The sequence below is a fragment of the Thalassophryne amazonica genome, chromosome 21, assembly GCF_902500255.1.
Source record: "Thalassophryne amazonica chromosome 21, fThaAma1.1, whole genome shotgun sequence".
Taxonomy (NCBI): domain Eukaryota; kingdom Metazoa; phylum Chordata; class Actinopteri; order Batrachoidiformes; family Batrachoididae; genus Thalassophryne; species Thalassophryne amazonica.
The window spans coordinates 3,070,496-3,097,738 of record NC_047123.1 but is presented as its reverse complement, the minus strand read 5'-3'; the positions used below and the strand labels follow the sequence as shown (position 1 = coordinate 3,097,738).

General features: G+C 44.7%; 2 protein-coding genes and 1 pseudogene across 2 annotated transcripts in view; 2 read left to right on the top strand and 1 right to left on the bottom strand.

Annotated features, from left to right (window-relative positions):
* Window positions 1-4,447, top strand: part of tab2 (TGF-beta activated kinase 1 (MAP3K7) binding protein 2) — a 106,754-nt gene extending 102,307 nt beyond the window's left edge. Inside the window, exon 7 of the mRNA XM_034161676.1 lies at window positions 1,762-4,447. Coding sequence (XP_034017567.1) covers window positions 1,762-1,901 — 140 coding nt within the window. The 3' untranslated portion in view covers window positions 1,902-4,447. The remainder of the gene's footprint in view (window positions 1-1,761) is intronic.
* A 1,687-nt stretch (window positions 4,448-6,134) lies between these two features.
* On the bottom strand, window positions 6,135-11,385 carry LOC117503537 (annotated as a pseudogene).
* A 4,875-nt stretch (window positions 11,386-16,260) lies between these two features.
* Window positions 16,261-25,155, top strand: LOC117502636 (TGF-beta-activated kinase 1 and MAP3K7-binding protein 2-like). The gene is made up of 4 exons (XM_034161703.1): window positions 16,261-16,419; window positions 19,707-19,800; window positions 21,706-21,801; window positions 24,273-25,155. The coding sequence occupies exons 1-4, from the start codon at window positions 16,285-16,287 to the stop codon at window positions 24,464-24,466; spliced, it is 519 nt and encodes a 172-aa protein (XP_034017594.1). The 5' UTR covers window positions 16,261-16,284; the 3' UTR covers window positions 24,467-25,155.
* The last annotated feature ends 2,088 nt before the right edge of the window (window positions 25,156-27,243 follow it).

Sequence of the window (27,243 nt, the reverse complement as noted above, 5' to 3'; positions counted from 1 at the left end):
AAACAAAGACGCGTGGAAGAAAAAGGAAAACAACCATCAAAGTGGATAGAAGAATAACCAGAATGGCAAAGGCTCACCCATTGATCAGCTCCAGGATGATCAAAGACAGTTTGGAGTTACCTGTAAGTGCTGTGACAGTTAGAAGACGCCTGTGTGAAGCTAATTTATTTGAAAGAATCCCCCGCAAAGTCCCTCTGTTAAATAAAAGATGTGCAGAAGAGGTTACAATTTGCCAAAGAACACATCAACTGGTCTAAAGAGAAATGGAGGAATGTTTTGTGGACTGATGAGAGTAAAATTGTTCTTTTTGGGTCCAAGGGCCGCAGACAGTTTGTGAGACGACCCCCAAACTCTGAATTCAAGCCACAGTTCACAGTGAAGACAGTGAAGCATGGTGGTGCAGCATCATGATATGGGCATGTTTCTCCTACTATGGTGTTGGGCCTATATATCACATACCAGGTATCATGGATCAGTTTGGATATGTCAAAATACTTGAAGAGGTCATGTTGCCTTATGCTGAAGAGGACATGCCCTTGAAATGGGTGTTTCAACAAGACAATGACCCCAAGCACACTAGTAAACCAGCAAAATCTTGGTTCCAAACCAACAAAATTAATGCCTCGCAGATGTGAAGAAATCATGAAAAACTGTGGTTATACAACTAAACACTAGTTTAGTGATTCACAGGATTGCTAAAAAAGCAGTTTGAACATAATAGTTTTGAGTTTGTAGCGTCAACAGCAGATGCTACTATTATTGTGAACACCCCCTTTTCTACTTTTTTTTACTAATAGCCCAATTTCATAGCCTTAAGAGTGTGCATATCATGAATGCTTGGTCTTGTTGGATTTGTGAGAATGTACTGAATCTACTGGTACCTTGTTTCCCATGTAACAATAAGAAATATACTCAAAACCTGGATTCATCTTTTTAGTCACATAACACTACTATTATTCTGAACACTACTGTATGATTAGAACTAAACACTTTCCAGTTAGCTGCTGCTTTTCAGTTCTTAGATTTGATAATTGGCCTATAGGAAACATCCAGAAATACCGTCATTTCACAGTGTGAGGATCCGTATGTAACTGTTAAGCAGTTTTGTACAAAACTACACAAAAGTGTTCACATTGGAAACACGAGGAACAGTGGAAGACTAACTATATATAAAAAAAAAAAAAAGCTGAATGTCAGCACGAGCGTTATGTGCACGGTGATGCAGTCGGAATGTATCATTTCGGCACAGAAAGGTGCGGCGTGTTGCGATGCATTTGCTGTAGCTGAGCTCCACTTTATATAACATTTAGTATGTTGTCATCATACATTCCTTTGTCCGTTTAGCTTATTTATGGAATTTCAGTGTCCTTATGTTAAGTAACAGCACAGGCTGTGGTGTGCACATGTGCTACACAGAGTTCCTGTGTGTTGTTAAACTTGCCCAGAGGGAAATGCTGTTACAAAGTGAGGCGCAACTTATACTCTGGAAAATATGGTCACTTGAAAAAACAAAACTTAATCTTTGTGTAATGCTTGTATGAATAAAACCTGTTGAGACCTCGTATGAGGGTTTAAAAAATTGTTTAGAAATTCATAAACTGAGAGAAAAATGTCCTTTAAAAAGATGTTGGCAAATTCACCACACTGTTGACTCTGTTTCCCAAAAATAAGATTTTAGCTTTGAATTGATGTGCGATGGATTGAGTCATTGCCGGCTGGGTTTATGTTCTAATGTAGGTTTTGTGGTCTCCTCCTGTTCAGACTCCAGCAGTAAGATCGTGAAGGCCATCGCAGACCAGGAGGAGGACGAGGGGACGCAGTGGAACTGCACCGCCTGCACCTTCCTCAACCATCCCGCCCTCAATCGCTGTGAACAGTGCGAATTCCCGCGGCGCTTCTGAGCCAAGCAGGCTGCAACACGACGCCCCTCTGCCCGCCTTCTTTCTACCACACTAGATTAGAAAAGGACTCTGGGTGATCCTTCTTTCCGAGTCGTGTGACCTTGGGGACGGGGGCGTGGTCCTGGCACGATGCGGGGCCCGTTACGGTTGATATGGTTTTTTGCCTCTGAGGTCATCAGAATCCCGTCCTCTGAACTTACTGGCACAGTTGGACGATACCTCACCTTCGAGTCGTGGACGGTCTCAATACCTCGCTGCTCCCACTTACAGTATTACGAGTGTGGCAGGTGCATTTGTGCCTTTTGCTGAATACGTTTCTTGTTTTGTTTTTTTCGGCTGCCGTGGCGTGACCGGGGATCGGGAACTGAGGTTGGCCACTGCGCTCCATCTGAAGGGAAATTTATTGGACTACTCGTGGACTTTACTGTTTGCTGTTTCTCGGGGAGGTTGGGGGGGCCCTGCGTCCTCCCCCCTCAGTGTCCTCCTTCAGTCACGAGTTGGTGGTGAACGTGCATGCTTTGTGTACAGTACACGGAGGCCTTTTACTGTACATATGTTTAGAATATGCCTTAACTCCGCCTTCCTCACACTAAGAATCACTTGTATTTCCTGTAAGTAGCTCTATAGACTTTATTAACTGCCTTGTTTTGTTTCCCTCTCTCTAATACGTACCCTGCTCCCTTTTTAAGCTTTACCACTTTTTTTTCTGTGAGAGTTGAAGCCTTGCAGGAGGAGGAGCAGAGGAGTAAAAAGAAAACCTTTTCTGTCATTGTGAAGCTACATCCACCCGGTCCGTTCATCGCTCGTGAAGTGTGAAGGTGAGGGAGTTTTTCTCTCTCTCTCTCTCTCTCTCTCTCTCTCTCTCTCTCTCTCTCTCTCTCTCTCTCTCTCTCTCATATCTGTGAGGGAAGCAGTCATAAAGCAAAACAACAATGTGCCATCATCTTATCTGACAACTGGAATGTAGGTTTAGTGTTTGGGACAGTCGATTTAACGCTAACAGCTGGTTAACTTCACCCTCAAGTCCTTTGTGATGTCATCAGTCAAAGTCTTTCTTCCATTTCCGGAGTGCCAGTGGTTGTGTCCCGTACTTTGTACCCGGGGTTGCACTGACCAGTCGACCTGACCGCTGTGCAGTTTACACTTTAAGCTTCATGGCGACCAGTTACTGAGTATGACGCTCCCTTCGGGGAAACGTCCTCTGTCTGTGTTCAGGGAGGCAGATTGTTGCAAATGTGCAACATAGAGCTGTCAAGTATTTACGCAAATATTAACTAAGGGAATTAAAGTCTTCAGCGTGAAGATAACTGTCACCGGTCGACTTGAGCACACCAACCTACACGGAACACATCGAGCCAAATGGGAAGGCAGCATACAGACGGTGTAGGGAATACGGTTAAATTTCAAAATAAAATGCTCCGTGCAGATTGTACAGAACAGATTGTATTTTACTTTGATGATGCTAACGGGGGGTGTGACGATACACAAGCTTCACGATATGACACATAATTACATCATGGTTCCCACTGATTACGTAGAAAAAATCTGTGGTGAATGTTTTATCTTTAGAGAAACAGTTCTGAAGTTTAGATTCTAATCCTTGATGTCGTTCATTTGCTGTTGGTATATTTTGTAAATCCAGCTAAAGCTCGGACAGCGAGCTCAAAGCTATCACAGCACGCGCTTTCAATCAACTTCCATCTGGGCATCTTTTAAATGTGAAGCTCCCGTTCTTGGGGCCAAGCGGCGTTGGCGTCTTCATCATGTTTACAAAGGTGGGTAAGAGGGCATCACTGAGCAGGATTAATCAGCTTTATTTTTTTTTAAACCTGTTTTTTATACTTAAATGTGTGATTTTATTATTTTTTGTTTGTTTAAATCATCCTGTTGGCAAATATTCAGCCTGCCTGAATGTAAACATCAGTCAGTGGGATCTCCAATAACTGCTTCAGCGCCCTTCACTGACTCTGCGTGCACACGGTGGCACCTCACAGTATTCAGTGGGGCAGGCGCGCTAACAGTTAGTGGCTCACATGCACTGTGATGGCGAAGCGTCTTTCTAACTGGCGTCACACGGGACAATCAAACAGGACGCGGCATCTCGCTGTTATTGCGATGCACCTGAAATTTTTTTGTGCATGTTCGCTTACAAATGAATTTTAAGAGCGGGAAACAAACATGGATAGCGGTTGTTGTCATTCAGTGCTGGATTACACAACGTGACAAGAGGGGAAAAAAAAGATATCAGGTTCAAACACAGACTTTAGGAAGGACTGGTGGTAGATGTGGAAATATGTGATTATTCCAAACTTCAGACAGTGACCTCGATCTCGTGTTTCCGTGTGAAATTGGTGACCAGCTTGTCTCAGCATTTCAAGCCTGGAACATATACGTGTTGTTGCGATGTGTCAGCGTTCCCGTCTCCCCTGACGGTTATCAGTTACGTCGTCAGCGGTTCGTCAACCTCGATGCAACTTAAGTGTCGGCTTAAAAATTTGTGCAACCCCGATGTTATAAACACCAGGTCAGATTTTTAGCAGAAAAGAGGAAAAACTGGTTCAGCTGCACAGGTTTTTTTTTTTTTTTTTTCTTCCTAAAATCATCCTCTTAAGCGTTTACTGATGAGAGCGTTTCAAAAGTTTACTAGTTATTTAGTGATTTATTTTTCTTCCCCCCACATTTGTGAATCATTGCTTTTTATTTGTGCCTTGGACAAATGAAATCAAAGTGCCTTTGAAAAAATAAAAATGAGTCCGTGTCGCTTAAACCCATTTTAAAGTAGAATATGAATATTGTCTCTTCAGCACTTATGCCTTATTTTTCCTTTTCCAACCCAAAGAAACCAGTTTTCAGCTTTTATCTGCACCTTGGTGTGAAGAGGCAGTTCATTCATGTTTTAATAAATGGAAAAAAAAATCATTTGGATATCTAATGTGTCTTGGATTTTAGCTGGGAAAACTGTCTTTGTAACAGATAAGTTATTTGTAAAAATAAAAAAAAAACATCTTTTAAAAGAATTGTATGTCTGATATTTTGGCGCAGCGGTCTGCTTGTTTCCTCCAGCAGATGGCAGTAGAGACCAAGAAAGAGTTCAGTATCTGCTCGTGTTCCATATTAAATGTTTTTTTTTTTGTTTTTTTTGGAAATAATTCATAACAGATCAGTGAGACGTACAGACATCAGTCCTCACTTTGAGGAGAAAACAACAAACCACCGCGGCAGTGGATTTGGACCATAATGCATTGTACTTTTACAAGAACAGTGCAGACGCAGCCTCTGCTCTCCTGCATTTTAATCAAACTTAATGCCCAACGTGTCAGATGTTCCAGCATCACAACGTCCAGCTGTGACCTCTCATAAAATCTGGACGGGTTTAGTGGACTGAGTGGGACATCAGGTTAGAAGAATAAAGAAGAGATGTTAGTACGAAGAGGCCACTGAAAGCCCAGAGGGAGATGAAATCATCATGGACACTCCAACACTTCCAGGCAGGGTCAAAGGTCAAGTGAGGAGAATCCAGTCCCAGTCAGAAATGCACATTTTTCAGGGAGGTCCGGCGAATCACAAACCACCTGTTTCACCTCATCTGTGTTCCTGCTGCAGGAAGCGACCAGAGAAGGCACTTTAATCACCAAAGTACTGCTTTCTGTTGTAGTTCTCATCTTTAGAGCGGACCGATCTGGCAGGATGTGGTTTCACTGAAATCAGTTTGAACTTGATCAGGAAGCAGCAAATGTAAACAAGCTGATTCAGCTACAGTTTGTTTTCACATTCACGTTGAGTTCTGTGCGTTCAGATTGTAGTGGGACGTTGGACTGTTTAAAGGTGGGCGGGGTCAAGGTGAGAACTGCCGCCTCCTTCTTCTTCAGCAGAAGGAGGCGCTGCTGCTCCTGTAGCTCTGAATGAGAGAAATCAGCTGGGACGTGTCCGAGATGTGCGGGTGAGCGCTCATCACGTGGTCCACCACACGGTGAGGGAAGAGCGTGCTCAGCTGGCTCCTCAGGCACTTCCTCTGCTCACTGGACAGACTTTGGCTGGTGGGCGCGGCGTGGCTGAGGCTGGTGGGTAAGCTGTGGATCCGTCTGTGGGAGGAGAACGTCTGCCTGAAGTACTGCTGCTCTAATAAGTGGGCCAGACGCTCCCCGCCGTGCAGGTGCAGGGAGCTGCAGGAGCTCCACGTCACGGGGTGGGGCATCCCAGTCTGCTGGTGACCACACCTGCACGGAGGGTGGGGCGGGCCACCACCGGGTCACCCCCGCTTTGAGGAGAGTAGTAACCTTCTCCATTCAAACCGGACCTCTGGGTGTTGGCGCCGTATAGTCCAGACGCGGAGAAGAAGCCGCTCCTGCAGCCAGTGGAAGGTGTGTCTTTGCCATGCAGGGCGTCATGGACGTACAGCTGAGACATCCAGCTGTCCAGCGAGCCTAAAGCCTCGTCCACGTCTGGACTCGGGCAGTGCCGGAGGCTGCTGGGTTGTAGGCGAGGGCTGCGGCTGTCTCTGGGACAGAAGAGCTGCTCGCTGGGTGAAGCTCCGTGTAACGGCCTGCTTGCGCCAGCGGGCGGAGCAGAGGATGACGGGTTTTGGTGCAGCAGCGGCTTTTCAAGCTGCTTTGCGGTTCTGTCTGCAGGAGGTCTGCTCAGCGCCCTCAGTTCATCAGCGACGGACAGCTGGGACTGGTTGGTCCGCTCTGGGTGGTAGAACTTGCACTTCACTCCGTATGTGCACTTCTTCCCTGCAAGCAGGAATAGAGAGATTTAAAATGACAAAACGTCAGCACAGTGCAAGAGAACATGAAACACATTTAGACACCGCGGGCGACGACTCTGAATGTCCACAGCAAACACTGTCCAATCTGTCCTCTGGTTTTGTTCTTCCCATCTGCAGCCACCCACAGTTTAAACCCGTCGCTCCTTCACTGCTACTGTCCTCTGCTCCACTCAGTGAGAACATCGCCACCTACTGGCTCCTTGCTGACAGCATCCCTGTTAATTTTTCAAACTGAAATCAAATTTTAAGTTTCCAACGAGTCTGAACACTGTCGGACTATGAAACCACCAAGTCCACAAACCTGCCAACATATTTAAAATATTTTATCTTGATATATATACACACACACACACCTTTGACTTTTAATGCTGCTTGGTTTTAATTCTTTTTTTTTTTTTTTTTTTTTTTTTTTTTTGTTAAATGACACACATGAAGTAGAAAGGCCCAGTTTGTGACCTCTGACCATAGACTTGTGGATTCCTTGAGGATCCAGTTGAACTCTGACTACAGTCTGCTCAGAGTCCACGAAATCTGAACAGACACTCTTTTGCAGGACTTTATCCACAATCATGGACATAACTGGTGATGCTCCTGCCTTTGGAACAATCATTGTTTCAAACTGGGTGACAGGTAAATATGGATCCAAAGGTTGGACTTTCTCTCAGAAATGGTGAACCCCTGGATTGCAACAGTTACAGGACGATTACACTCCTCTCTGTGCCAAGAAAGGTCTTTGCAAGAATCATTCTCCACAGGATTCAGTCCCACCTACTTGCCGGACTTCAGGTTCCTGGAACTGTCTGGTTTCACACCCAAGAAGTCAGCCATCAAATATTTCCTCGCTCTTTTCCAACGTTGATGATTTTCTCAAAGCGTTTGATTTGGCTAACCTGTTCAGGACATCCTGAGAATTGGCAGGATTCCCATTTACTTGGATATTGCAGCCACTGGGAGCGCCGTACAGAGCAGGGAATATATAAATTAACTTCCCAATGAATACTGGTGTTCTTCAGGGATGTGTTCTAGCTCCTACACTTCTCAGTTCTTGCATGGATTAGATGTTGGGTCAGGATGTGGAAACCAGTGGATTTGGTGTCTTTTTTTTTTTTTTTTTTTTTACTGACTTTGACTATATGGATGCTGGGATCTTTGTGGAATGATGCGATGCAGTGGAGAAGCAGAGTGAAGAATCAGTATCTGGATTTGTAATTGTCTTGAATCCACTGACTTCCTGGACTCATCCATCAGAAGTGTGTCTGTATGTGGTGAAAGTGTTGAACTCGTAGAGATGTTCACTGACCTCTGCAGTGGCCTTTGTATCTCTGAGTCCTCTGCCTTTAAGATCCAGACACACCTAGGCAGACCTTATGGAGTCATGAGTTCAAAGGTCAGAGGTGCTTGGTGATGCTGATCTCTTTGAGGTCCAAATCTTTAGGGTACTGGTGCTTCCTGCCTGACTATATAGTTATCAGTCTCTGACTCTAACCCAAAAGAGGATGACTGGGTGTCTTTGGCTCCAGGTCTCTTTTTCTTTTTCTTGTTTTTTTTTTTGTTTTTTGGGGGGGGGGGGGGGGGGCTGCTTTTCTATGAAGCATCAAATGAAACCAGCAGAAAACAAAAAGAATGTTCAATGAACTCTGTGAACACATGTGCCATAAAACAAACTAGCAGCTCAAACAGAAACCTGATGTTAGCTGGTGTTAATTTCACAACGCTGAAAACAAACTGCAAGCTTCTGCTTTCCTGAGCAGCGCTGAGTTGTGTCGTGGCTTCATAATCGCTGCGATGGTGAAATACGAGCAAACCCACCGTAAGGACAGTGCTGCAGCTTCACGTCTTGGACCGGTGGCTTTTTCCGCAGGAAGTCATCAATGGTTGGACCATTTCTGCCCAGAGGATCATCAGGAGGCATGAACCTGCAGCGGCACAGACACCGTCAGGGACGTGCACTTTTGCGCGCGCATAGACACGTATACGGACCGGAAGCCGCCGCACTCACTTGTCATGACGAACGTGTACATCAGCAGCCTCTCCTCGATGAGTTTCTTCCACTGAGGATTCTCCGTCTGCAGGTTGCGGTAGTTGTCGTTGGACACGATGATGCCGTCGGAGGTGAAGGCCAGTTTGACGATATAGTGGTCGTCGTAGCACACCACTCTCTTCCCGTTGACACAGCGAGACGGCGTGTACACCAGGATCCTGCTCCTCTCCAGCTCATGGAGAATATGTTGATCTGCACAACGACACACCCGCTCATCACTTATTTAGTGTTAACGTTTCCCAACCAGGACGTTATGTTTGTTAGTAAGATGACCTTCACTAACCCACCAGTCACTCTGGTTTTACAGAATTAACATTGTAAAGTTTATTTTTAAGCTGATGCCAAAGGGCTCGTTTGAAAGGGGAGGGGGGAGTTGGCGTGGCCAGCAGCAGCTCCTTTCCTGTTAAAGCAAAAGTCACATAAACGCGCCATCTCTTATTGACCTGAAATCCTGTTGGGTCCACAAGTATTTGGGGACTATTTTTGTTAATGTTGACTTTATACATGACCACAACAGCACTGAAATAAAACGATCAGGATGTTTTTATCACATCGACTTCTGTTAAAAAAAACAAAAAAAAATGTAGTGCCTCCATTTTCAGAGGCTGTAAATAAAGGGACAAACTACATTTGAAGATCCAAATGTTACAGTGTGTGCATGAGAAAAATGTAGTTTTTATTTGTTTATTTATATTCATTTGTGGGCTTGAGATAGAGAACCAGCACCAGGGTCCATCACACTGTCACGCCTAGTTGGAGTTGAACTAAACTTAGGGTCTGTATCAGCGTCCGTCACTACGGACTCGTCCTTGAAGCAGGCGGCAGATGGAGTCGATGGACTCGCCAGAATGACTATCTGATTTATCATAACGCACTGCAGCATTATCAGAAGGATGTGACGCTTATTCCCACAGTGGACCTTCAACCAGAATGTGAGTCGAGCCAGCAAATGTTGGCTGCTTTGTTTGGGTTTATTTCCTCTTCGCGGTGTCACGCTCAACTCGCTCTGAAAAACACGCACACGGTGTGATGAATGTGTGCACGTTCTTCCTTTAGCTAGTCATGGGGGAAAAGGTTTTGGTCGCACGTGTGTTATCTGTGAGTCACCTGATGGTGATCTCACAGAACACATGGATAAAATGACAGCGTGCACGTGGACACACCCACCTGTGCTCAGACCCGTGTGACCTCGGGCAGACGGGTGACCTTACCTGTGTGGGGGCCTCGGGCCGTGGCTGCTGCTCCTTCCTCCACAGTGGAATGAAGACCGTGATGTCCCGCAAACCCTTTGTCCCAGAACCAGCTGACCGCCAGCTGAAGGCCGCGGCATGAAAACACCTTTGCGTCGCCATGACTACATAGAATCAGAATCACAACATCAAAAAAACACTTCTTCTTTCTACTTCTGTGAACGCTGCACACACATGTTCTCTTTTTATTTTTCCAGGAAGTAGACGGTGTTGCAAGATGTGTTCAGTTCTTTGTGAGTTCTCTAAATGAGACTGCTGCATGCGCACACACACACACACATCCTGCCTTTAAAGTGAAGCACGCTTTAATGAGACTGAAAGTCGAGATTACACAGTTTTGTGAAGTGGAGGATCATATGTATTGAATACCACATGGGAAGGTGAAGGAGCAGGAATCCGCGTCACCAAGGAAGTGAAACTGTGACCATAATGCAGTCGGCAGCCTGATCACAAGATGGCACTAAATCCTGACATACTGCAGCTTTAAACAACAGACCTTCATGGAAATCTCCAAACACGACCCCCAGCAGTTGGACATAAACTGGACCGTTGTGCACGAGTGCATGTATGCCTGCTCACGGGGATTTCCCTGCACGTGTGTCAGTAAGAAGTGGTGGTGTGACTGACAACCCTTTTGCACAGCATGATTTCAACACTCTCGCTTTGAAAAATGCAGTGTGACATCACACAGCAACAAAGACTTCAGCTCTGTTTCACCTGAAGAAGCTCAAAATGGCATTTTACACGAAGCACTGCTTCAACTTAAAGTGTCAAAAGGTCAAAGGTGAAAGCAACTGTGGGTCAGCGAGGGGTTAAACTGTTTCCCCCCATGCTCATGACGGAAACACACAAACAAGCAGCTTTATGAAGTCACGAGTGTCCGCTGGCTCTTGAACTGAATAGATGAATGTGTGCATGTTGTTTTTAAAGATGGGACGTGCGCTGCAGTGAAATCAGGTTCGCAGCGTCACACTTCCTTAAATCAGCTGCAGAAAACGTTTTTCTGTCACACTGATGTGATGATGCAAACTGAGCGGACTCACCTCATGGCCACGTTGCTTCCGTCTATAACCACCGGTCTGAAACCGGGGTGCTGACCCGACCCACGCCGGGCCGGGGTCGCAGCTCCTGGGCACCAGCTTGAGACTTCTGTTGGAGCGAGCATGGCAGGTCTTTATCAGCTCTTCAGGATGTCATTGGTCTGGGCGTCGTGGTGGAGGTTTTCCAGCACACGTCGGATGTCTCCGTAAGAGTATCCCAGCTTGAGGAATCTTTCCACGTGCTGCTGCTGCTCCACGCCGTTCGTCAACTGCTGTGGCGCCACTTCACAGTCTGAGGGCTGCATGTGTTTCCTCTCCTCTCTCCTGTCAGGACTGCCTGGCCGGGGAGTCCTCCTCACCTCCTTATTCTGGTTTATCAGCTTCTCCATGGCAACGGCCTGTATTTTGGGAGCAGGGTGACGTGTTTCAGAAGGGATGCGGGTGGCGTCCCATGCGCACAGGAGCTGCTACGGTTGGTCTGACAGCATTTTTCAGACAGCAGATTGTGGTTTTGCACCTTCTGATAAAAATCTGTTTTGATTACGAATGAACCCGTAAATGCAACACACGTTGACATCATCCTGCTTCAAACTCGAGACGGGAGAAGCAGAGGGTCCTGCACGGAGTGCCCCCACCCCCATTTGACCTCCAGGGTCACAGACCAAAGTAAAAGTGGAGCGGAAGCAAGACGTCCAGCATGGCCTTTGGTTTGGTGAGTGCAACAGCCTCGCCGCATCCACACAGCTTTTACTGCCCTGATGTGGAAACTCCCCCGAAGCTCTCAGCCAAACAGGAAGTCCGAATTCTTCTCCAACTGCACAAATGCAGTGTGAATGGCCAAAATACTCAAAAACAAAAATACTCTTTTCCATTCAGCTGCTCCCACTAGGGGGCGCCACAACAGATCAATCATTTCCTTCTCACCCTGTCCTCTGTATCTTCCTCTGTCACTCCGAACACCTGCATGTCCTCCCTCAGCACATCCATAAACCTCCTCTTTGTCCTCCCTCTTCTCCTGCCTGGTGGCTCCATCCTCAGCATCCTTCTCCTATATATCCTGGGTCCCTCCTCTGCACATGTCCAAACCATATCAGTCTCACCTCTCTGACTTTGTCTCCAAACTGTCCCCCTGAGCTGTCCCTCTGATGTGTTCATTCCTAATCTTGTCCATTCTTCTCTCACTCCCAAAGAGAATCTCAACATCTTCAACTCCGCCTCCTGTCTTTTTGTTAGTGCCACCGTCTCTAACCTGTCCAACATAGCTGGTCTCACTACTGTTTTGTAGACTTTCTTCTTCACTCTTGATGATATTCTTCGGTCACAAATCACTCCTGCCACCTTTCTCCACCCACTCCACCCTGCCTGCACTCTCTTCTTCACCTCTCTACCACACTCTCCATTACTTTGGACAGTTGACCCCAAATATTTAAACTCATCTACTTTCACTTTCACCACTTCTACTCCTTGTACCCACACTATTCCACTGGGCTCCCTCTCATTCACACACATGGACTCAGTCTTGCTCTTACTGACTTTCATTCCCCTTCTCTCCAGAGCATATCTCCACATCTCCAGACTAGACTCAACCTGCTCTCTACTCTCACTACAGATCAGTGTCATCTGCAAACATCATAGTCCATGGAGACTCCTGTCTGATGTCTTCAGTCAGCTTGTCCATCACCATTGTGAACATGAAAGGACTCAGAGCTGATCCTTGGTGTAATCCCACCTCCACCTTGAATGGGTTTGTCATTCCTACTGCGCATCTCACCGCTGTCACACTATTTTGTACAACCCCAATTCCAATGAAGTTGGGACGTTGTGTAAAATGTAAATTAAAAACAGAACACAATAATTTTCAAATCCTCTTCAACCTATATTCAATTGAATACACCACAAAGACAAGATTTAATGTTCAAGCTGATAAACTTTATTGTTTTTGTGCAAATATTTGCTTATTTTGAAATGGATGCCTGCAACAGGTTTCTAAAAAGCTGGGACAGTGGTATGTTTCCCACTGTGTTACATCACCTTTCCTTCTAACAACACTCAATAAGCGTTTGGGAACTGAGGACACTAATTGCTGAAGCTTTGTAGGTGGAATTTTTCCCATTCTTGCTTGATGTACGACTTCAGTTGCTCAAAAGTCCGGGGTCTCCGTTGTCGTATTTTGCTCTTCATAATGCGCCACACATTTTCAGTGGGCGACAGGTCTGGACTGCAGGCAGGCCAGTCTAGTACCCGCACTCTTTTACGAAGCCACGCTGTTGTAACACATGCAGAATGTGGCTTGGCATTGTCTTGCTGAAATAAGCAGGGACGTCCCTGAAAAAGACGTTGCTTGGATGGCAGCATGTGTTGCTCCAAAACCTGGATGTACCGTTCAGCATTGATGGTGCCATCACAGATGTGTAAGTTGTCCATGCCATGGGCACTAACACACCCCCATACCATCACAGATGCTGGCTTTTGAACTTTGCACTGGTAACAATCTGAATGGTCTTTTTCTTCTTTGTCCAGAGGACACGATGTCCATGATTTCCAAAAACAATTTGAAATGTGGACTCATCAGACCACAGCACACTTTTCCACTTTACGTCTGTCCATTTCAAATGAGCTCGGGCTCAGAGAAGGCGGCGGCGTTTCTGGATGTTGTTGATGTTTGGCTTTCGCTTTGCATGGTAGAGTTTTAACTTGTACTTGTAGATTTAGTGACAAACTGTGTTAACTGACAATGGTTTTCTGAAGTGTTCCTGAGCCCACGCGGTAAGATCCTTTACACAATGATGTCGGTTTTTAATGCAGTGCCACCTGAGGGATTGAAGGTCATGGGCATTCACTGTTGATTTTCGTTCTTGCCGCTTACGTGTAGAAAGTTCTCCAGATTCTCTGAATCTTTTGATTATTATGGACTGTAGATGATGGAATCTCTAAATTGAATGTTGAGGAACATTGTTCTTAACTGTTGGGACTATTTTTTTTTTTCACGCAGTTGTTCACAAAGTGGTGATCCTCGCCCCATCTTTGCTTGTGAACGGCTGAGCCTTTTGGGGATGCTCCTTTATCCCCAATCATGACCTCACCTGTTTACAATTAACCTGTTCACCTGTGAAATGTTCCAAACAGTGTTGAGCATTCATCAACTTTCCCAGTCTTTGTTACCCTGTCCCAGCTTTTTGAAATGTGTTGCAGGCATCCTTTTCAAAATGAGCAAATATTTGCACAAAAACAAAAAGTCTATCAGATTTAACATTAATATCTTGTCTTTGTGGTGTATTCAATTGAATATAGGTTGAAGAGGATTTACAAATCATTATGTTTCTGTTACTATTTATATTTACACAACGTCCCAATGAAGTTGGGACGTTGTCGTTGTGTGGTATGTGTGTTATGTGTAAATATATATATATATATCATCTAGCCTGCAGTGTTCTTGTAACCCGGGTTAGTTAATGTTGGCAAAATAAGTATGTTAAAGCTAATATTCTGCAGTCAGTGTGCACAAGCCTGAGAGGTTTTCTGTTCGTCTTCACACACAGAACATTGTTCACAAAACTGGTTTGACTGGTGCCTTTACAGATTGACAAGATGAACATCTTACTGGTGTTTCTATCACCTGCAGTTTACGGTCCACTGCAGCCTGCTGGTGGGTGTCGCACTCCGGGCAACACTACTCTTTAAAAAAAATATGTACCAGATTATTAATCGTTTCTTCTCACTCTTTAACTTGTGCTTCTGACAAAGCCAATTAAAGTAAAATATAAAAACACAGCTCGACTCTGATTGGCTGTCATGCCCGCCCCTCAAAAACAAAGATGAACAGATTAATACAGAATGTGACCTTAACCTCTTAAAATAGATCAAGGTTTGTCATCTTTGAACTTGTCGAAGGTCTGTGTCCCAACAACGTTTCAGTGCGTCTGAAAAATGCTTGACAGATTGACAGATGTATATTGATCCATAGTCGTGATGTGACGAGGTGCTGACTTGTGGCTGTCTTAAGGTCACTGTCTGTGTCCAGGTACAGTCCACTTCATGACTTGCACCAGTACACACAGTCAATCTGGGCTGCATTTTCTCTACAAATGTAATATAGCTTTAATATGTTTTTAATAAGGTGTTAATTTTGGGCTTTCAAGTCAAATTCTTGTATTTTGGGATCAGCATATCTGCCTCTTTGTAACCTGTGGCGTATTCAGGAAGAGGTAAAACACAAACCATCATATACATCTCAGTAAGACTGAATAATAATGATTATATAGCGCTAAAGTTTTTGTCCACAGGAAAACAGCGTTTCTCCACCAGACTTGCTGTCTCCAGGTAGCTTACCTTAGCGTAGCGTAGCTATCAGTTTAGCTCAGCTTGGCCAATACACATATTGCTGGTGCTTGTCCACATCATGGCTGTCCTCCTAACAGTGGCCGCTCACCGTCACGTTCTGTCTGACTTTGTGATCACAGATGTGGCTTCCTCAGCGACACTCGCCAGTGTCCCACATGTAGCAGCTTAGCTTAGCACAGGGCGGCGTAGCAGCACAAACCACAAACACAGCCGTTCCACGCTTTCGAGAGAAGACAACGCTGTTAGTTCTCCTGGCCACACAAATGGAAAGAATAAATCCTTGTTTAGATTCATGTTCATATTTTCAAGATCATTCTCACGCTGTGCTGGGCTTCATTTCTGCAGTCTGTCCCAGGTTTTTTTTTTTTCTCTCTCTCGGTCTCTCTCTCTGTGTGTGTGTGTGTTGGTGTTGTGTGTGGTGTGTGTGTGTGTGTGTGTGTGTGTGTGTGTGTGTGTGTAAAGTTCCCACTTTCCTTCTCAAAATATTATCTTTGGAAAATCTGTTGTCTAATAAGCAACACTAGTCGGTTTACTTCTTCATCTTAAATACACGTTAACCATTTTGGCATATTCACTGTCAAAGTCCACAAAACCACTGATTACACACTGCAAAACATTCAGTTTTTCTCATTCATTTCAAAAGAGGGCCTCAAGGGGGCGTTACCCTACATGATGTCATCAAAGTTGATATTCCTCACAGGTTGATATTTCAGAGCGTTTATCAGCAGCAGCTCAAAGCCGGTTAAATTTCCCATATTTATGACCTATTTTCCCAGAGCAAATGGCTCCATAAATAAAACACAGTACATCAATATTTTTGTAGTTCTTTATTTAGAATAGTTAACTCACTTGACATTTCATTTAGTAGTGATGCACTTTAGGTTTATGAGTAAAATGATGTTCTTGTCGTCTTGTAGCGTTGTTGGTCCATCAGAAGGCCCGCATGGAGAGGCTGTGGCATGAGCTGGAGCTGAAGAAGAAGAAGCTGGAGAAGCTAAAAGAGGAAGTCAATGAGATGGAGAATGACCTAACCCGAAGACGACTGGAGAGATCCAACTCTGCCTCACAGATCCCTTCTGTAAGCTTCACGTTTCACACGGCTCAGCTTCTACATCATAAATTACATCTTCATTATGTGTACCGCCTGTCGGCTGAAGACTATCACTTGGGTTGTGAGAAAGCATTAACATTCATTATTATTGATTATTATTATTGTGGACATTATTGGCATACAGTGATTGTATGGTTTAGTCATTTTGGACTGACAGTTTTTGTAATTTTATGTCTGTTCACTACCACAGTGGAGTTGAAATGAAGCCATCAAGATGTTTTATTGTTGACTTTCAGCTTCAAACAGGATACCTGGTTTAAAATGAGGCTGAAGCGGTCGCCCACCGCGAGACCTGGGGGGGCACCCTGCTCTTTGTGGCATATGTACAAACACATTTACAGTCTTAGTTTTATCGATTATTTAAGGAGGAAGAAGGCAATTGCGACATTATCACAAAGTATTTTATTTGAAAATTTAAAGTTCACTAGATCAAAGGTCAATAAAGTATCGGACCATTGGCTGGGAAAAAAAAAAACTGGCTTACCTGGAGGGTTGGAAACCTAATCACCCTCAAAGTACTCTCCTTGGGACTCCACACACTTCTCCCAGCGGTGTCGCCACTGTTGGAAGCATTCCAAAAATGCCTTTTTCGGGATGGCGCGCAGCTCCGCCGTCGTCGCAGCCATGATGTCCTCTCTTGTCTCAAATCGGGTTCCTTTTAATGGTATTTTAAGTTTTGGGAAGAGCCAGAAGTCACAAGGAGCCATGTCAGGGGAGTAAGGTGCCTGTTGAACCACCGAAGTCTGGTTTTTGGTCAAATAAGTCTGAATTAAATGAGAGGAATGAGCTGGCGCGTTGTCGTGGTGGAGGCGCCAATTTCCTCTGGCCCACAACTCCGGACTCTTGCGCCGTACACCATCACGTAGACGATGGAGGACATCCCTGTAATACTCCTTTGTTATTGTTTGACCCTGTGGTGCGCACCACGGGAGTCAAAAAAAAAAACAGTCAGCATTACCTTGATCTTGCTGCGCACTTGGCGCGCCTTCTTCCACTGTGATGACTGGAATTTCGTTTCCGGATCGTACCCGTACACCCAGGACTCATCTCCGGTGATTATAGTGTCCATAAAGCTGGGATCAGTGTGAATGGAGTCCAGCATGTCCTGTGAGACTTCAACACGATGTTGCTTTTGCTCCGCCGTCAGCAACTTTGGCACAAACTTCGCCGCCACTCGTTTTATGCCCAAATCTTCCGTCACGATGGAATGTGCCGAAGTCCTGTTAATGTCCACTTCCTCCGCAATTTCTCGGACAGTCACATGACGATCCTGCGTAACCACAGCGTGCACTTTGGAAACGATCTCGTCATTTCGGCTCGTTGATGGCCGACCGGAGCGCGGCTCGCTCTCCACCGTTACGCGCCCGTCTTTAAACTGGTTGTACCGCTCCTTAATCCGTGTGCTCGTCAATACATTACGTATTTACACTCATGATGCACTGAGTGTTTCTTTCTCTTTTTGCTCTGTATGCACCACTCTGCATTTAATCATTAGTGATTGATCTCTGCTCCCCTCCACAGCATGTCTTTTTCCTGGTTCTCTCCCTCAGCCCCAACCAGTCCCAGCAGAGGACTGCCCCTCCCTGGGCCTGGTTCTGCTGGAGGTTTCTTCCTGTTAAAAGGGAGTTTTTCCTTCCCACTGTCACCAAGTGCTTGCTCACAGGGGGTCGTTTTGACCGTTGGGGTTTTTACATAATTATTTTGGCCTTGCCTTACAAAATAAAGCGCCTTGGGGCAACTGTTGTTGTGATTTGGCGCTATATAAATAAAATGATTGATTGATTGATTGACATTATGTATTCAGAAAAAGGAATGAAAAAAATCAGATGTCTGTAGCAGCTGCAGGATCGATAAAACTCCGACCAGTATAAGCCCCGCGGTCCGCTCTCAAAAAAAAAAATCAGATGCCTTTATGTGTAGTTCTTCCTGCTTGCGTCACCAGGCTCAGTGCCCCCTTCTGTCCCTCCCTCCTCCACACATGCACATTCATCTCGTTTCACCGAAGAAGTTCACTTTGGTGCAGTGGCAGAGGGAATACAGCCGAAACTACCACTTCCACTGGATTGTGTCATGTCGGATTAATCATTTTGTCTGCAAATTGGCCGTTGAAACTGCCGTAATCACTTCATGAATCACAGAGGAACGCTCCAGCTTCTGCCCTTCGCGAGCGCGCCTACCGAGCTGCAGAAAGCATTTGGAGCCGTCTATAAAGGTAATTATTTGTCATGTTTACATTGTCATGTCTTGGTAAAACAGTTGTGTGTTCTTTCCTTCTTGTGTGCAGCTGTTAAAGTGTGCTACATGGCACGAGCTAATCGCCAACGCGATGTGCAGCTAGTCAAGTGGAGTAAAGAAGTGAACAGAGCGAATGGTGACGTCAGCAGATCACATAAGAGCGTGGCTCGTTTGAACGTTATAATGAGATGTTAAATCTGTTAAACATACTTTAACAGCTGCACACAAGAAGGAAAGAACACAACTGTTTTACCAAGCCATAACAATGTAAACATGACAAATAATTACCTTTTCAGACAGCTCCAAATGCTTTCTGCATCTTGTTAGCTGTGTGCATGTGTGCGCGCCTGAGAATGAGCGTTCCTCTGTGATTCAGGAAGTGATTACAGCCGTTTTCAATTTGCAGAGAAAATGATTAAGCTGACACGAAATAATTATTCTATATACACAGTGTCCAGTGCAGAGCATGTGGCAGCCGGTAAAACAAAGAACGGTGTCCATCTGGGATCATCACGACGACGTGCGTGCTAAGGCATGCTCGTGTCAGGGGGGCCTTTAGTTGGCTCTCCTCTGCCCCCCTGAGTTCCATAGTCAGATGCGTGTTCAAGTTTGTGGGGGCGTGGCTTTGGATGGAGCACTGACGGGGTAGGGGTGGCACCTCGAGGATGTGCTATTTTCAAATCTTCCTAGCTCTCCAGGACTACCAAATCTAGCTTTAAGTCTAGAGCGTCCAAAGGAGGGGACAAAAATTAAATTGCGCTCTTTCATGGTTATATAATCCCACAGGTCGACATCGTGACTGCGATGCGATTAATTGTGCGGTGTTAATTAGTGTGCGTTATTTGATGAAGTGTAACATGCACAACAAGAGAAAACTGACTTTGGAGGTTTTTGTTCAGGGTGTATGTAAACGTACGTCTGTAACTGTAAAGTGTCAGCAGGAGGCGCTGCTGAGTTATTTCCAGTGATTTCAGCTCCACTGAGTCTAACGGCTGATTCTCTCTCATTCTCTCTGTCAGATTGAGGAAATGAAGCAGTTACGTTGCAAAAACAGGTTATTGCAGATCGACATTGATTGCCTCACCAAAGAAATCGATCTCCTTCAAACAAGAGGTAGGAGGTGAAATCTGTCTCACCTTTGGCTTGTCTTCCCTCAGCAGCATATATCTGTGTTTTATAATCACTAAATTGACTTCACCACATGATAGAGAAGCTTGAATCTTCGACTGGACTGGGTTGTTTGACGTGAGGACGTTTCGCTTCAAATCACAGAAGCTTCCTCAGCTAAAATTCTTGCTCTGGTAGTCTGACTTCTGTCTTGACTCTTGTAGAGAAGAATAAACCAGAAGCCAACAAAAGCTGGAGTTTTTAACCTAACCAGACCCCACCTACCAAGAGGCTGACTGCTATAGGCTAGTGCCTAAACAATAGCTCTAATTAGCACCTATTGTGCTCTAGTTAGCACCCTCCTAATAACAGGACGGAAGCCTCCCCTGATGGCTCCCTTGACGACTCTCTCCTGATGACGTGAATGACTCATTACCATGAACAAAAGACTGAAACTGCTTTGACCTGAGTACCACATTGTAAACAGGGGACAAAGCATGTCTGAGACCCGCTCTGCGGTTAAGGCTGGGTTTCAACTCTTTTTCAGTCGAAGTCCAGTTGAAGATTCAAGCTTCTCTACTATGGAAACCACCTGGACAACTGAGAGCCTACACAGAAACTTCACCACATGAGCTGAGCGAGGTCCGATCGTATCTGATCGACAGCCTCCAGCTGTTGCACGCCGTCTGCGCCGAGTCACCTCTCGGTGCACACAGCCGTGCTGCCGCCATTGTAATATCACATACCAGTTCTTCCTGAATTGCATCCTGCCGCTGGTTGGTAAGTGGGTTTATTGGTCCCCTGGCTGCACGCCGCGTTGGACAGATGGAGTCTGTGCACACAGGTGACGGAAGGAAAGAGGTTCTGCTTTAAAATTAGGTGCACACAAAGTCTGACACCTGTCATCACGCCAAGACCAACATGAAGAAAAACAAGATCCTACATCTGCTTTGTTCCACAAACCCGTCCTCATATCATACTCGTAAGACGTTCCAGCTCAATTGAAAATAAGGTGGGCTGAGTGAACGTGTTGCTCTTTAGTGCAGTTTTGAAACCACAAAGTTAGAAATTTGGGGGCAAATACTTTCTCACACAGGCTCAGACGGTTTTAGATTGTTGTTTTTTTTTTCTGGAGAAACAAATCTGAGAAATGTGCGGTTGTTTCATAATTATGAACGAGACTTTTAGGGGAGGTGATGGTCTCATGGTTAACGGTGGGCCTGAGACCAGTGCATCCTCTGTTCAAACCCTCAAGGAAATCACTAAGGGCCCTTGGTCAAGGTCCTTAATCCCCAGTTGCTCCCAGCGTGTAGTGAGTGCCGTGCATGGCAGCACCCTGACATCAGTGTGTGTGAATGGGTGAATGAGAGGCATCACTGTAAAGCACTTTGAGCTTCTGATTCAGATGGAAAAGTGCTATTTGGTACTTCAACGTTTCCCGTAATGCCCTTGGCGGCGTCTCACAGCGCATGTAAACAATGGCTGGCAAGGATGTGGATGGCGTTGATCCAGCAAGTTCATGGGTGATTATGATGACACGTTCTGCCAAGTTGACAGGGTTATCTAGAGGAGGTGTAGCACCTTTCTTGTTGTCCAAACTTCACGAGGTGTCTTTGCACTGTGCCCTGAACCGAAACTGTGCTGAAACTGACCATGTGTGAGTCCAGACTGCAAGATTCACAACTGCGAAACACCAAATATAAATGCAGTCCATTTACCATTTCACATGCCATCCGTCTGCAGCAGTACATGGTGTCAAATCCCAGTGAAGGAATCGGCATGTTGTCTTGTTATTTGGCTGAGTGGTAATTTGTCCTGTGCACGTTTTAGCATCATCATGACTCTTTCACTGAACAGTGGCAAAAGGTATTTCAACTCCAGTAATCAGTGTTTGATTTCCCCTCCCCTCAGGACCACACTTTAATCTCAGTGCAATCCATAACTTCTATGACAACATTGGATTCCTTGGTCCCGTCCCACCCAAACCCAAAGGTACTTCATCTGTTGGTAAGTTTAGAAAAGGTTCTTCATTAATTTACCACATTAAAACCTGACGTAAAGTAAATCTGGGTTATGATCTGATTATTTTGTTTTGCATTTGATATAATGATGGGAAGGTTCTGCTTTGTATTTGTATTCATGAACATGTTTATGGACTCCCAGCCTTCCAGTTTAAAGGGGCACATCAGTGATGTTTGTTGAATTATCTTCAAGATGTCAGTACTTACAGTAGTGTTCAGAATAATAGTAGTGCTATGTGACTAAAAAGATTAATCCAGGTTTTGAGTATATTTCTTATTGTTACATGGGAAACAAGGTACCAGTAGATTCAGGAGATTCTCACAAATCCAACAAGACCAAGCATTCATGATATGCACACTCTTAAGGCTATGAAATTGGGCTATTAGTAAAAAAAAAAAAAGTAGAAAAGGGGGTGTTCACAATAATAGTAGTGTGGCATTCAGTCAGTGAGTTCGTCAATTTTGTGGAACAAACAGGTGTGAATCAGGTGTCCCCTATTTAAGGATGAAGCCAGCACCTGTTGAACATGCTTTTCTCTTTGAAAGCCTGAGGAAAATGGGACGTTCAAGACATTGTAAAGAAGAACAGCATAGTTTGATTAAAAAGTTGATTGGAGAGGGGAAAACCTATATGCAGGTGCAAAAAATTATAGGCTGTTCATCTACAGTGATCTCCAGTGCTTTAAAATGGAAAAAAAAAAAACAAAGACGCGTGGAAGAAAAAGGAAAACAACCATCAAAGTGGATAGAAGAATAACCAGAATGGCAAAGGCTCACCCATTGATCAGCTCCAGGATGATCAAAGACAGTTTGGAGTTACCTGTAAGTGCTGTGACAGTTAGAAGACGCCTGTGTGAAGCTAATTTATTTGAAAGAATCCCCGCAAAGTCCCTCTGTTAAATAAAAGATGTGCAGAAGAGGTTACAATTTGCCAAAGAACACATCAACTGGTCTAAAGAGAAATGGAGGAATGTTTTGTGGACTGATGAGAGTAAAATTGTTCTTTTTGGGTCCAAGGGGCCGCAGACAGTTTGTGAGACGACCCCCAAACTCTGAATTCAAGCCACAGTTCACAGTGAAGACAGTGAAGCATGGTGGTGCAGCATCATGATATGGGCATGTTTCTCCTACTATGGTGGTGGGCCTATATATCACATACCAGGGATCATGGATCAGTTTGGATATGTCAAATACTTGAAGAGGTCATGTTGCCTTATGCTGAAGAGGACATGCCCTTGAATGGGTGTGTTTCACACGACAATGACCCAAGCACACTAGTAAACCAGCAAAATCTTGGTTCCAAACCAACAAAATTAATGCCTCGCAGATGTGAAGAAATCATGAAAAACTGTGGTTATACAACCTAAACACTAGTTAGTGATTCACAGGATTGCTAAAAAAGCAGTTTGAACATAATAGTTTTGAGTTTGTAGCGTCAACAGCAGATGCTACTATTATTGTGAACACCCCCTTTTCTACTTTTTTTTACTAATAGCCCAATTTCATAGCCTTAAGAGTGTGCATATCATGAATGCTTGGTCTTGTTGGATTTGTGAGAATGTACTGAATCTACTGGTACCTTGTTTCCCATGTAACAATAAGAAATATACTCAAACCTGGATTCATCTTTTTAGTCACATAACACTACTATTATTCTGAACACTACTGTATGATTAGAACTAAACACTTTCCAGTTAGCTGCTTGCTTTTCAGTTCTTAGATTTGATAATTGGCCTATAGGAAACATCCAGAAATACCGTCATTTCACAGTGTGAGGATCCGTATGTAACTGTTAAGCAGTTTTGTACAAAACTACACAAAAGTGTTCACATTGGAAAACCGAGGAACAGTGGAAGACTAACTATATATAAAAAAAAAAAAAAGCTGAATGTCAGCACGAGCGTTATGTGCACGGTGATGCAGTCGGAATGTATCATTTCGGCACAGAAAGGTGCGGCGTGTTGCGATGCATTTGCTGTAGCTGAGCTCCACTTTATATAACATTTAGTATGTTGTCATCATACATTCCTTTGTCCGTTTAGCTTATTTATGGAATTTCAGTGTCCTTATGTTAAGTAACAGCACAGGCTGTGGTGTGCACATGTGCTACACAGAGTTCCTGTGTGTTGTTAAACTTGCCCAGAGGGAAATGCTGTTACAAAGTGAGGCGCAACTTATACTCTGGAAAATATGGTCACTTGAAAAAACAAAACTTAATCTTTGTGTAATGCTTGTATGAATAAAACCTGTTGAGACCTCGTATGAGGGTTTAAAAAATTGTTTAGAAATTCATAACTGAGAGAAAAATGTCCTTTAAAAGATGTTGGCAAATTCACCACACTGTTGACTCTGTTTCCCAAAAATAAGATTTTAGCTTTGAATTGATGTGCGATGGATTGAGTCATTGCCGGCTGGGTTTATGTTCTAATGTAGGTTTTGTGGTCTCCTCCTGTTCAGACTCCAGCAGTAAGATCGTGAAGGCCATCGCAGACCAGGAGGAGGACGAGGGGACGCAGTGGAACTGCACGCCTGCACCTTCCTCAACCATCCCGCCCTCAATCGCTGTGAACAGTGCGAATTCCCGCGGCGCTTCTGAGCCAAGCAGGCTGCAACACGACGCCCCTCTGCCCGCCTTCTTTCTACCACACTAGATTAGAAAAGGACTCTGGGTGATCCTTCTTTCCGAGTCGTGTGACCTTGGGGACGGGGGCGTGGTCCTGGCACGATGCGGGGCCCGTTACGGTTGATATGGTTTTTTTGCCTCTGAGGTCATCAGAATCCCGTCCTCTGAACTTACTGGCACAGTTGGACGATACCTCACCTTCGAGTCGTGGACGGTCTCAATACCTCGCTGCTCCCACTTACAGTATTACGAGTGTGGCAGGTGCATTTGTGCCTTTTGCTGAATACGTTTCTTGTTTTGTTTTTTTCGGCTGCCGTGGCTGTGACCGGGGATCGGGAACTGAGGTTGGCCACTGCGCTCCATCTGAAGGGAAATTTATTGGACTACTCGTGGACTTTACTGTTTGCTGTTTCTCGGGGAGGTTGGGGGGGCCCTGCGTCCTCCCCCCTCAGTGTCCTCCTTCAGTCACGAGTTGGTGGTGAACGTGCATGCTTTGTGTACAGTACACGGAGGCCTTTTACTGTACATATGTTTAGAATATGCCTTAACTCCGCCTTCCTCACACTAAGAATCACTTGTATTTCCTGTAAGTAGCTCTATAGACTTTATTAACTGCCTTGTTTTGTTTCCCTCTCTCTAATACGTACCCTGCTCCCTTTTTAAGCTTTACCACTTTTTTTTCTGTGAGAGTTGAAGCCTTGCAGGAGGAGGAGCAGAGGAGTAAAAAGAAAACCTTTTCTGTCATTGTGAAGCTACATCCACCCGGTCCGTTCATCGCTCGTGAAGTGTGAAGGTGAGGGAGTTTTTCTCTCTCTCTCTCTCTCTCTCTCTCTCCTCTCTCTCCTCTCTCTCTCTCCTCTCTCTCTCTCTCTCTCATATCTGTGAGGGAAGCAGTCATTAAAGCAAAACAACAATGTGCCATCATCTTATCTGACAACTGGAATGTAGGTTTAGTGTTTGGGACAGTCGATTTAACGCTAACAGCTGGTTAACTTCACCCTCAAGTCCTTTGTGATGTCATCAGTCAAAGTCTTTCTTCCATTTCCGGAGTGCCAGTGGTTGTGTCCCGTACTTTGTACCCGGGGTTGCACTGACCAGTCGACCTGACCGCTGTGCAGTTTACACTTTAAGCTTCATGGCGACCAGTTACTGAGTATGACGCTCCCTTCGGGGAAACGTCCTCTGTCTGTGTTCAGGGAGGCAGATTGTTGCAAATGTGCAACATAGAGCTGTCAAGTATTTACGCAAATATTAACTAAGGGAATTAAAGTCTTCAGCGTGAAGATAACTGTCACCGGTCGACTTGAGCACACCAACCTACACGGAACACATCGAGCCAAATGGGAAGGCAGCATACAGACGGTGTAGGGAATACGGTTAAATTTCAAAATAAAATGCTCCGTGCAGATTGTACAGAACAGATTGTATTTTACTTTGATGATGCTAACGGGGGGTGTGACGATACACAAGCTTCACGATATGACACATAATACATCATGGTTCCCACTGATTACGTAGAAAAAATCTGTGGTGAATGTTTTATCTTTAGAGAAACAGTTCTGAAGTTTAGATTCTAATCCTTGATGTCGTTCATTTGCTGTTGGTATATTTTGTAAATCCAGCTAAAGCTCGGACAGCGAGCTCAAAGCTATCACAGCACGCGCTTTCAATCAACTTCCATCTGGGCATCTTTTAAATGTGAAGCTCCCGTTCTTGGGGCCAAGCGGCGTTGGCGTCTTCATCATGTTTACAAAGGTGGGTAAGAGGGCATCACTGAGCAGGATTAATCAGCTTTATTTTTTTTTTAAACCTGTTTTTTATACTTAAATGTGTGATTTTATTATTTTTTGTTTGTTTAAATCATCCTGTTGGCAAATATTCAGCCTGCCTGAATGTAAACATCAGTCAGTGGGATCTCCAATAACTGCTTCAGCGCCCTTCACTGACTCTGCGTGCACACGGTGGCACCTCACAGTATTCAGTGGGGCAGGCGCGCTAACAGTTAGTGGCTCACATGCACTGTGATGGCGAAGCGTCTTTCTAACTGGCGTCACACGGGACAATCAAACAGGACGCGGCATCTCGCTGTTATTGCGATGCACCTGAAATTTTTTTTGTGCATGTTCGCTTACAAATGAATTTTAAGAGCGGGAAACAAACATGGATAGCGGTTGTTGTCATTCAGTGCTGGATTACACAACGTGACAAGAGGGGAAAAAAAAGATATCAGGTTCAAACACAGACTTTAGGAAGGACTGGTGGTAGATGTGGAAATATGTGATTATTCCAAACTTCAGACAGTGACCTCGATCTCGTGTTTCCGTGTGAAATTGGTGACCCGCTTGTCTCAGCATTTCAAGCCTGGAACATATACGTGTTGTTGCGATGTGTCAGCGTTCCCGTCTCCCCTGACGGTTATCAGTTACGTCGTCAGCGGTTCGTCAACCTCGATGCAACTTAAGTGTCGGCTTAAAAATTTGTGCAACCCCGATGTTATAAACACCAGGTCAGATTTTAGCAGAAAAGAGGAAAAACTGGTTCAGCTGCACAGGTTTTTTTTTTTTTTTTTTTCTTCCTAAAATCATCCTCTTAAGCGTTTACTGATGAGAGCGTTTCAAAAGTTTACTAGTTATTTAGTGATTTATTTTTCTTCCCCCCACATTTGTGAATCATTGCTTTTATTTGTGCCTTGGACAAATGAAATCAAAGTGCCTTTGAAAAAATAAAAATGAGTCCGTGTCGCTTAAACCCATTTTAAAGTAGAATATGAATATTGTCTCTTCAGCACTTATGCCTTATTTTTCC

Coding starts and splice junctions, on each gene's coding strand:
- LOC117502636 (XM_034161703.1), top strand. CDS start 16,285: ATGGAGAGGCTGTGGCATGAGCTGGAGCTGAAGAAGAAGAAGCTGGAG. Junction 16,420..19,706: donor CTGCCTCACAGATCCCTTCT/GTAAGCTTCACG, acceptor TCTCTCTGTCAG/ATTGAGGAAATGAAGCAGTT. Junction 21,802..24,272: donor CAAAGGTACTTCATCTGTTG/GTAAGTTTAGAA, acceptor CCTCCTGTTCAG/ACTCCAGCAGTAAGATCGTG.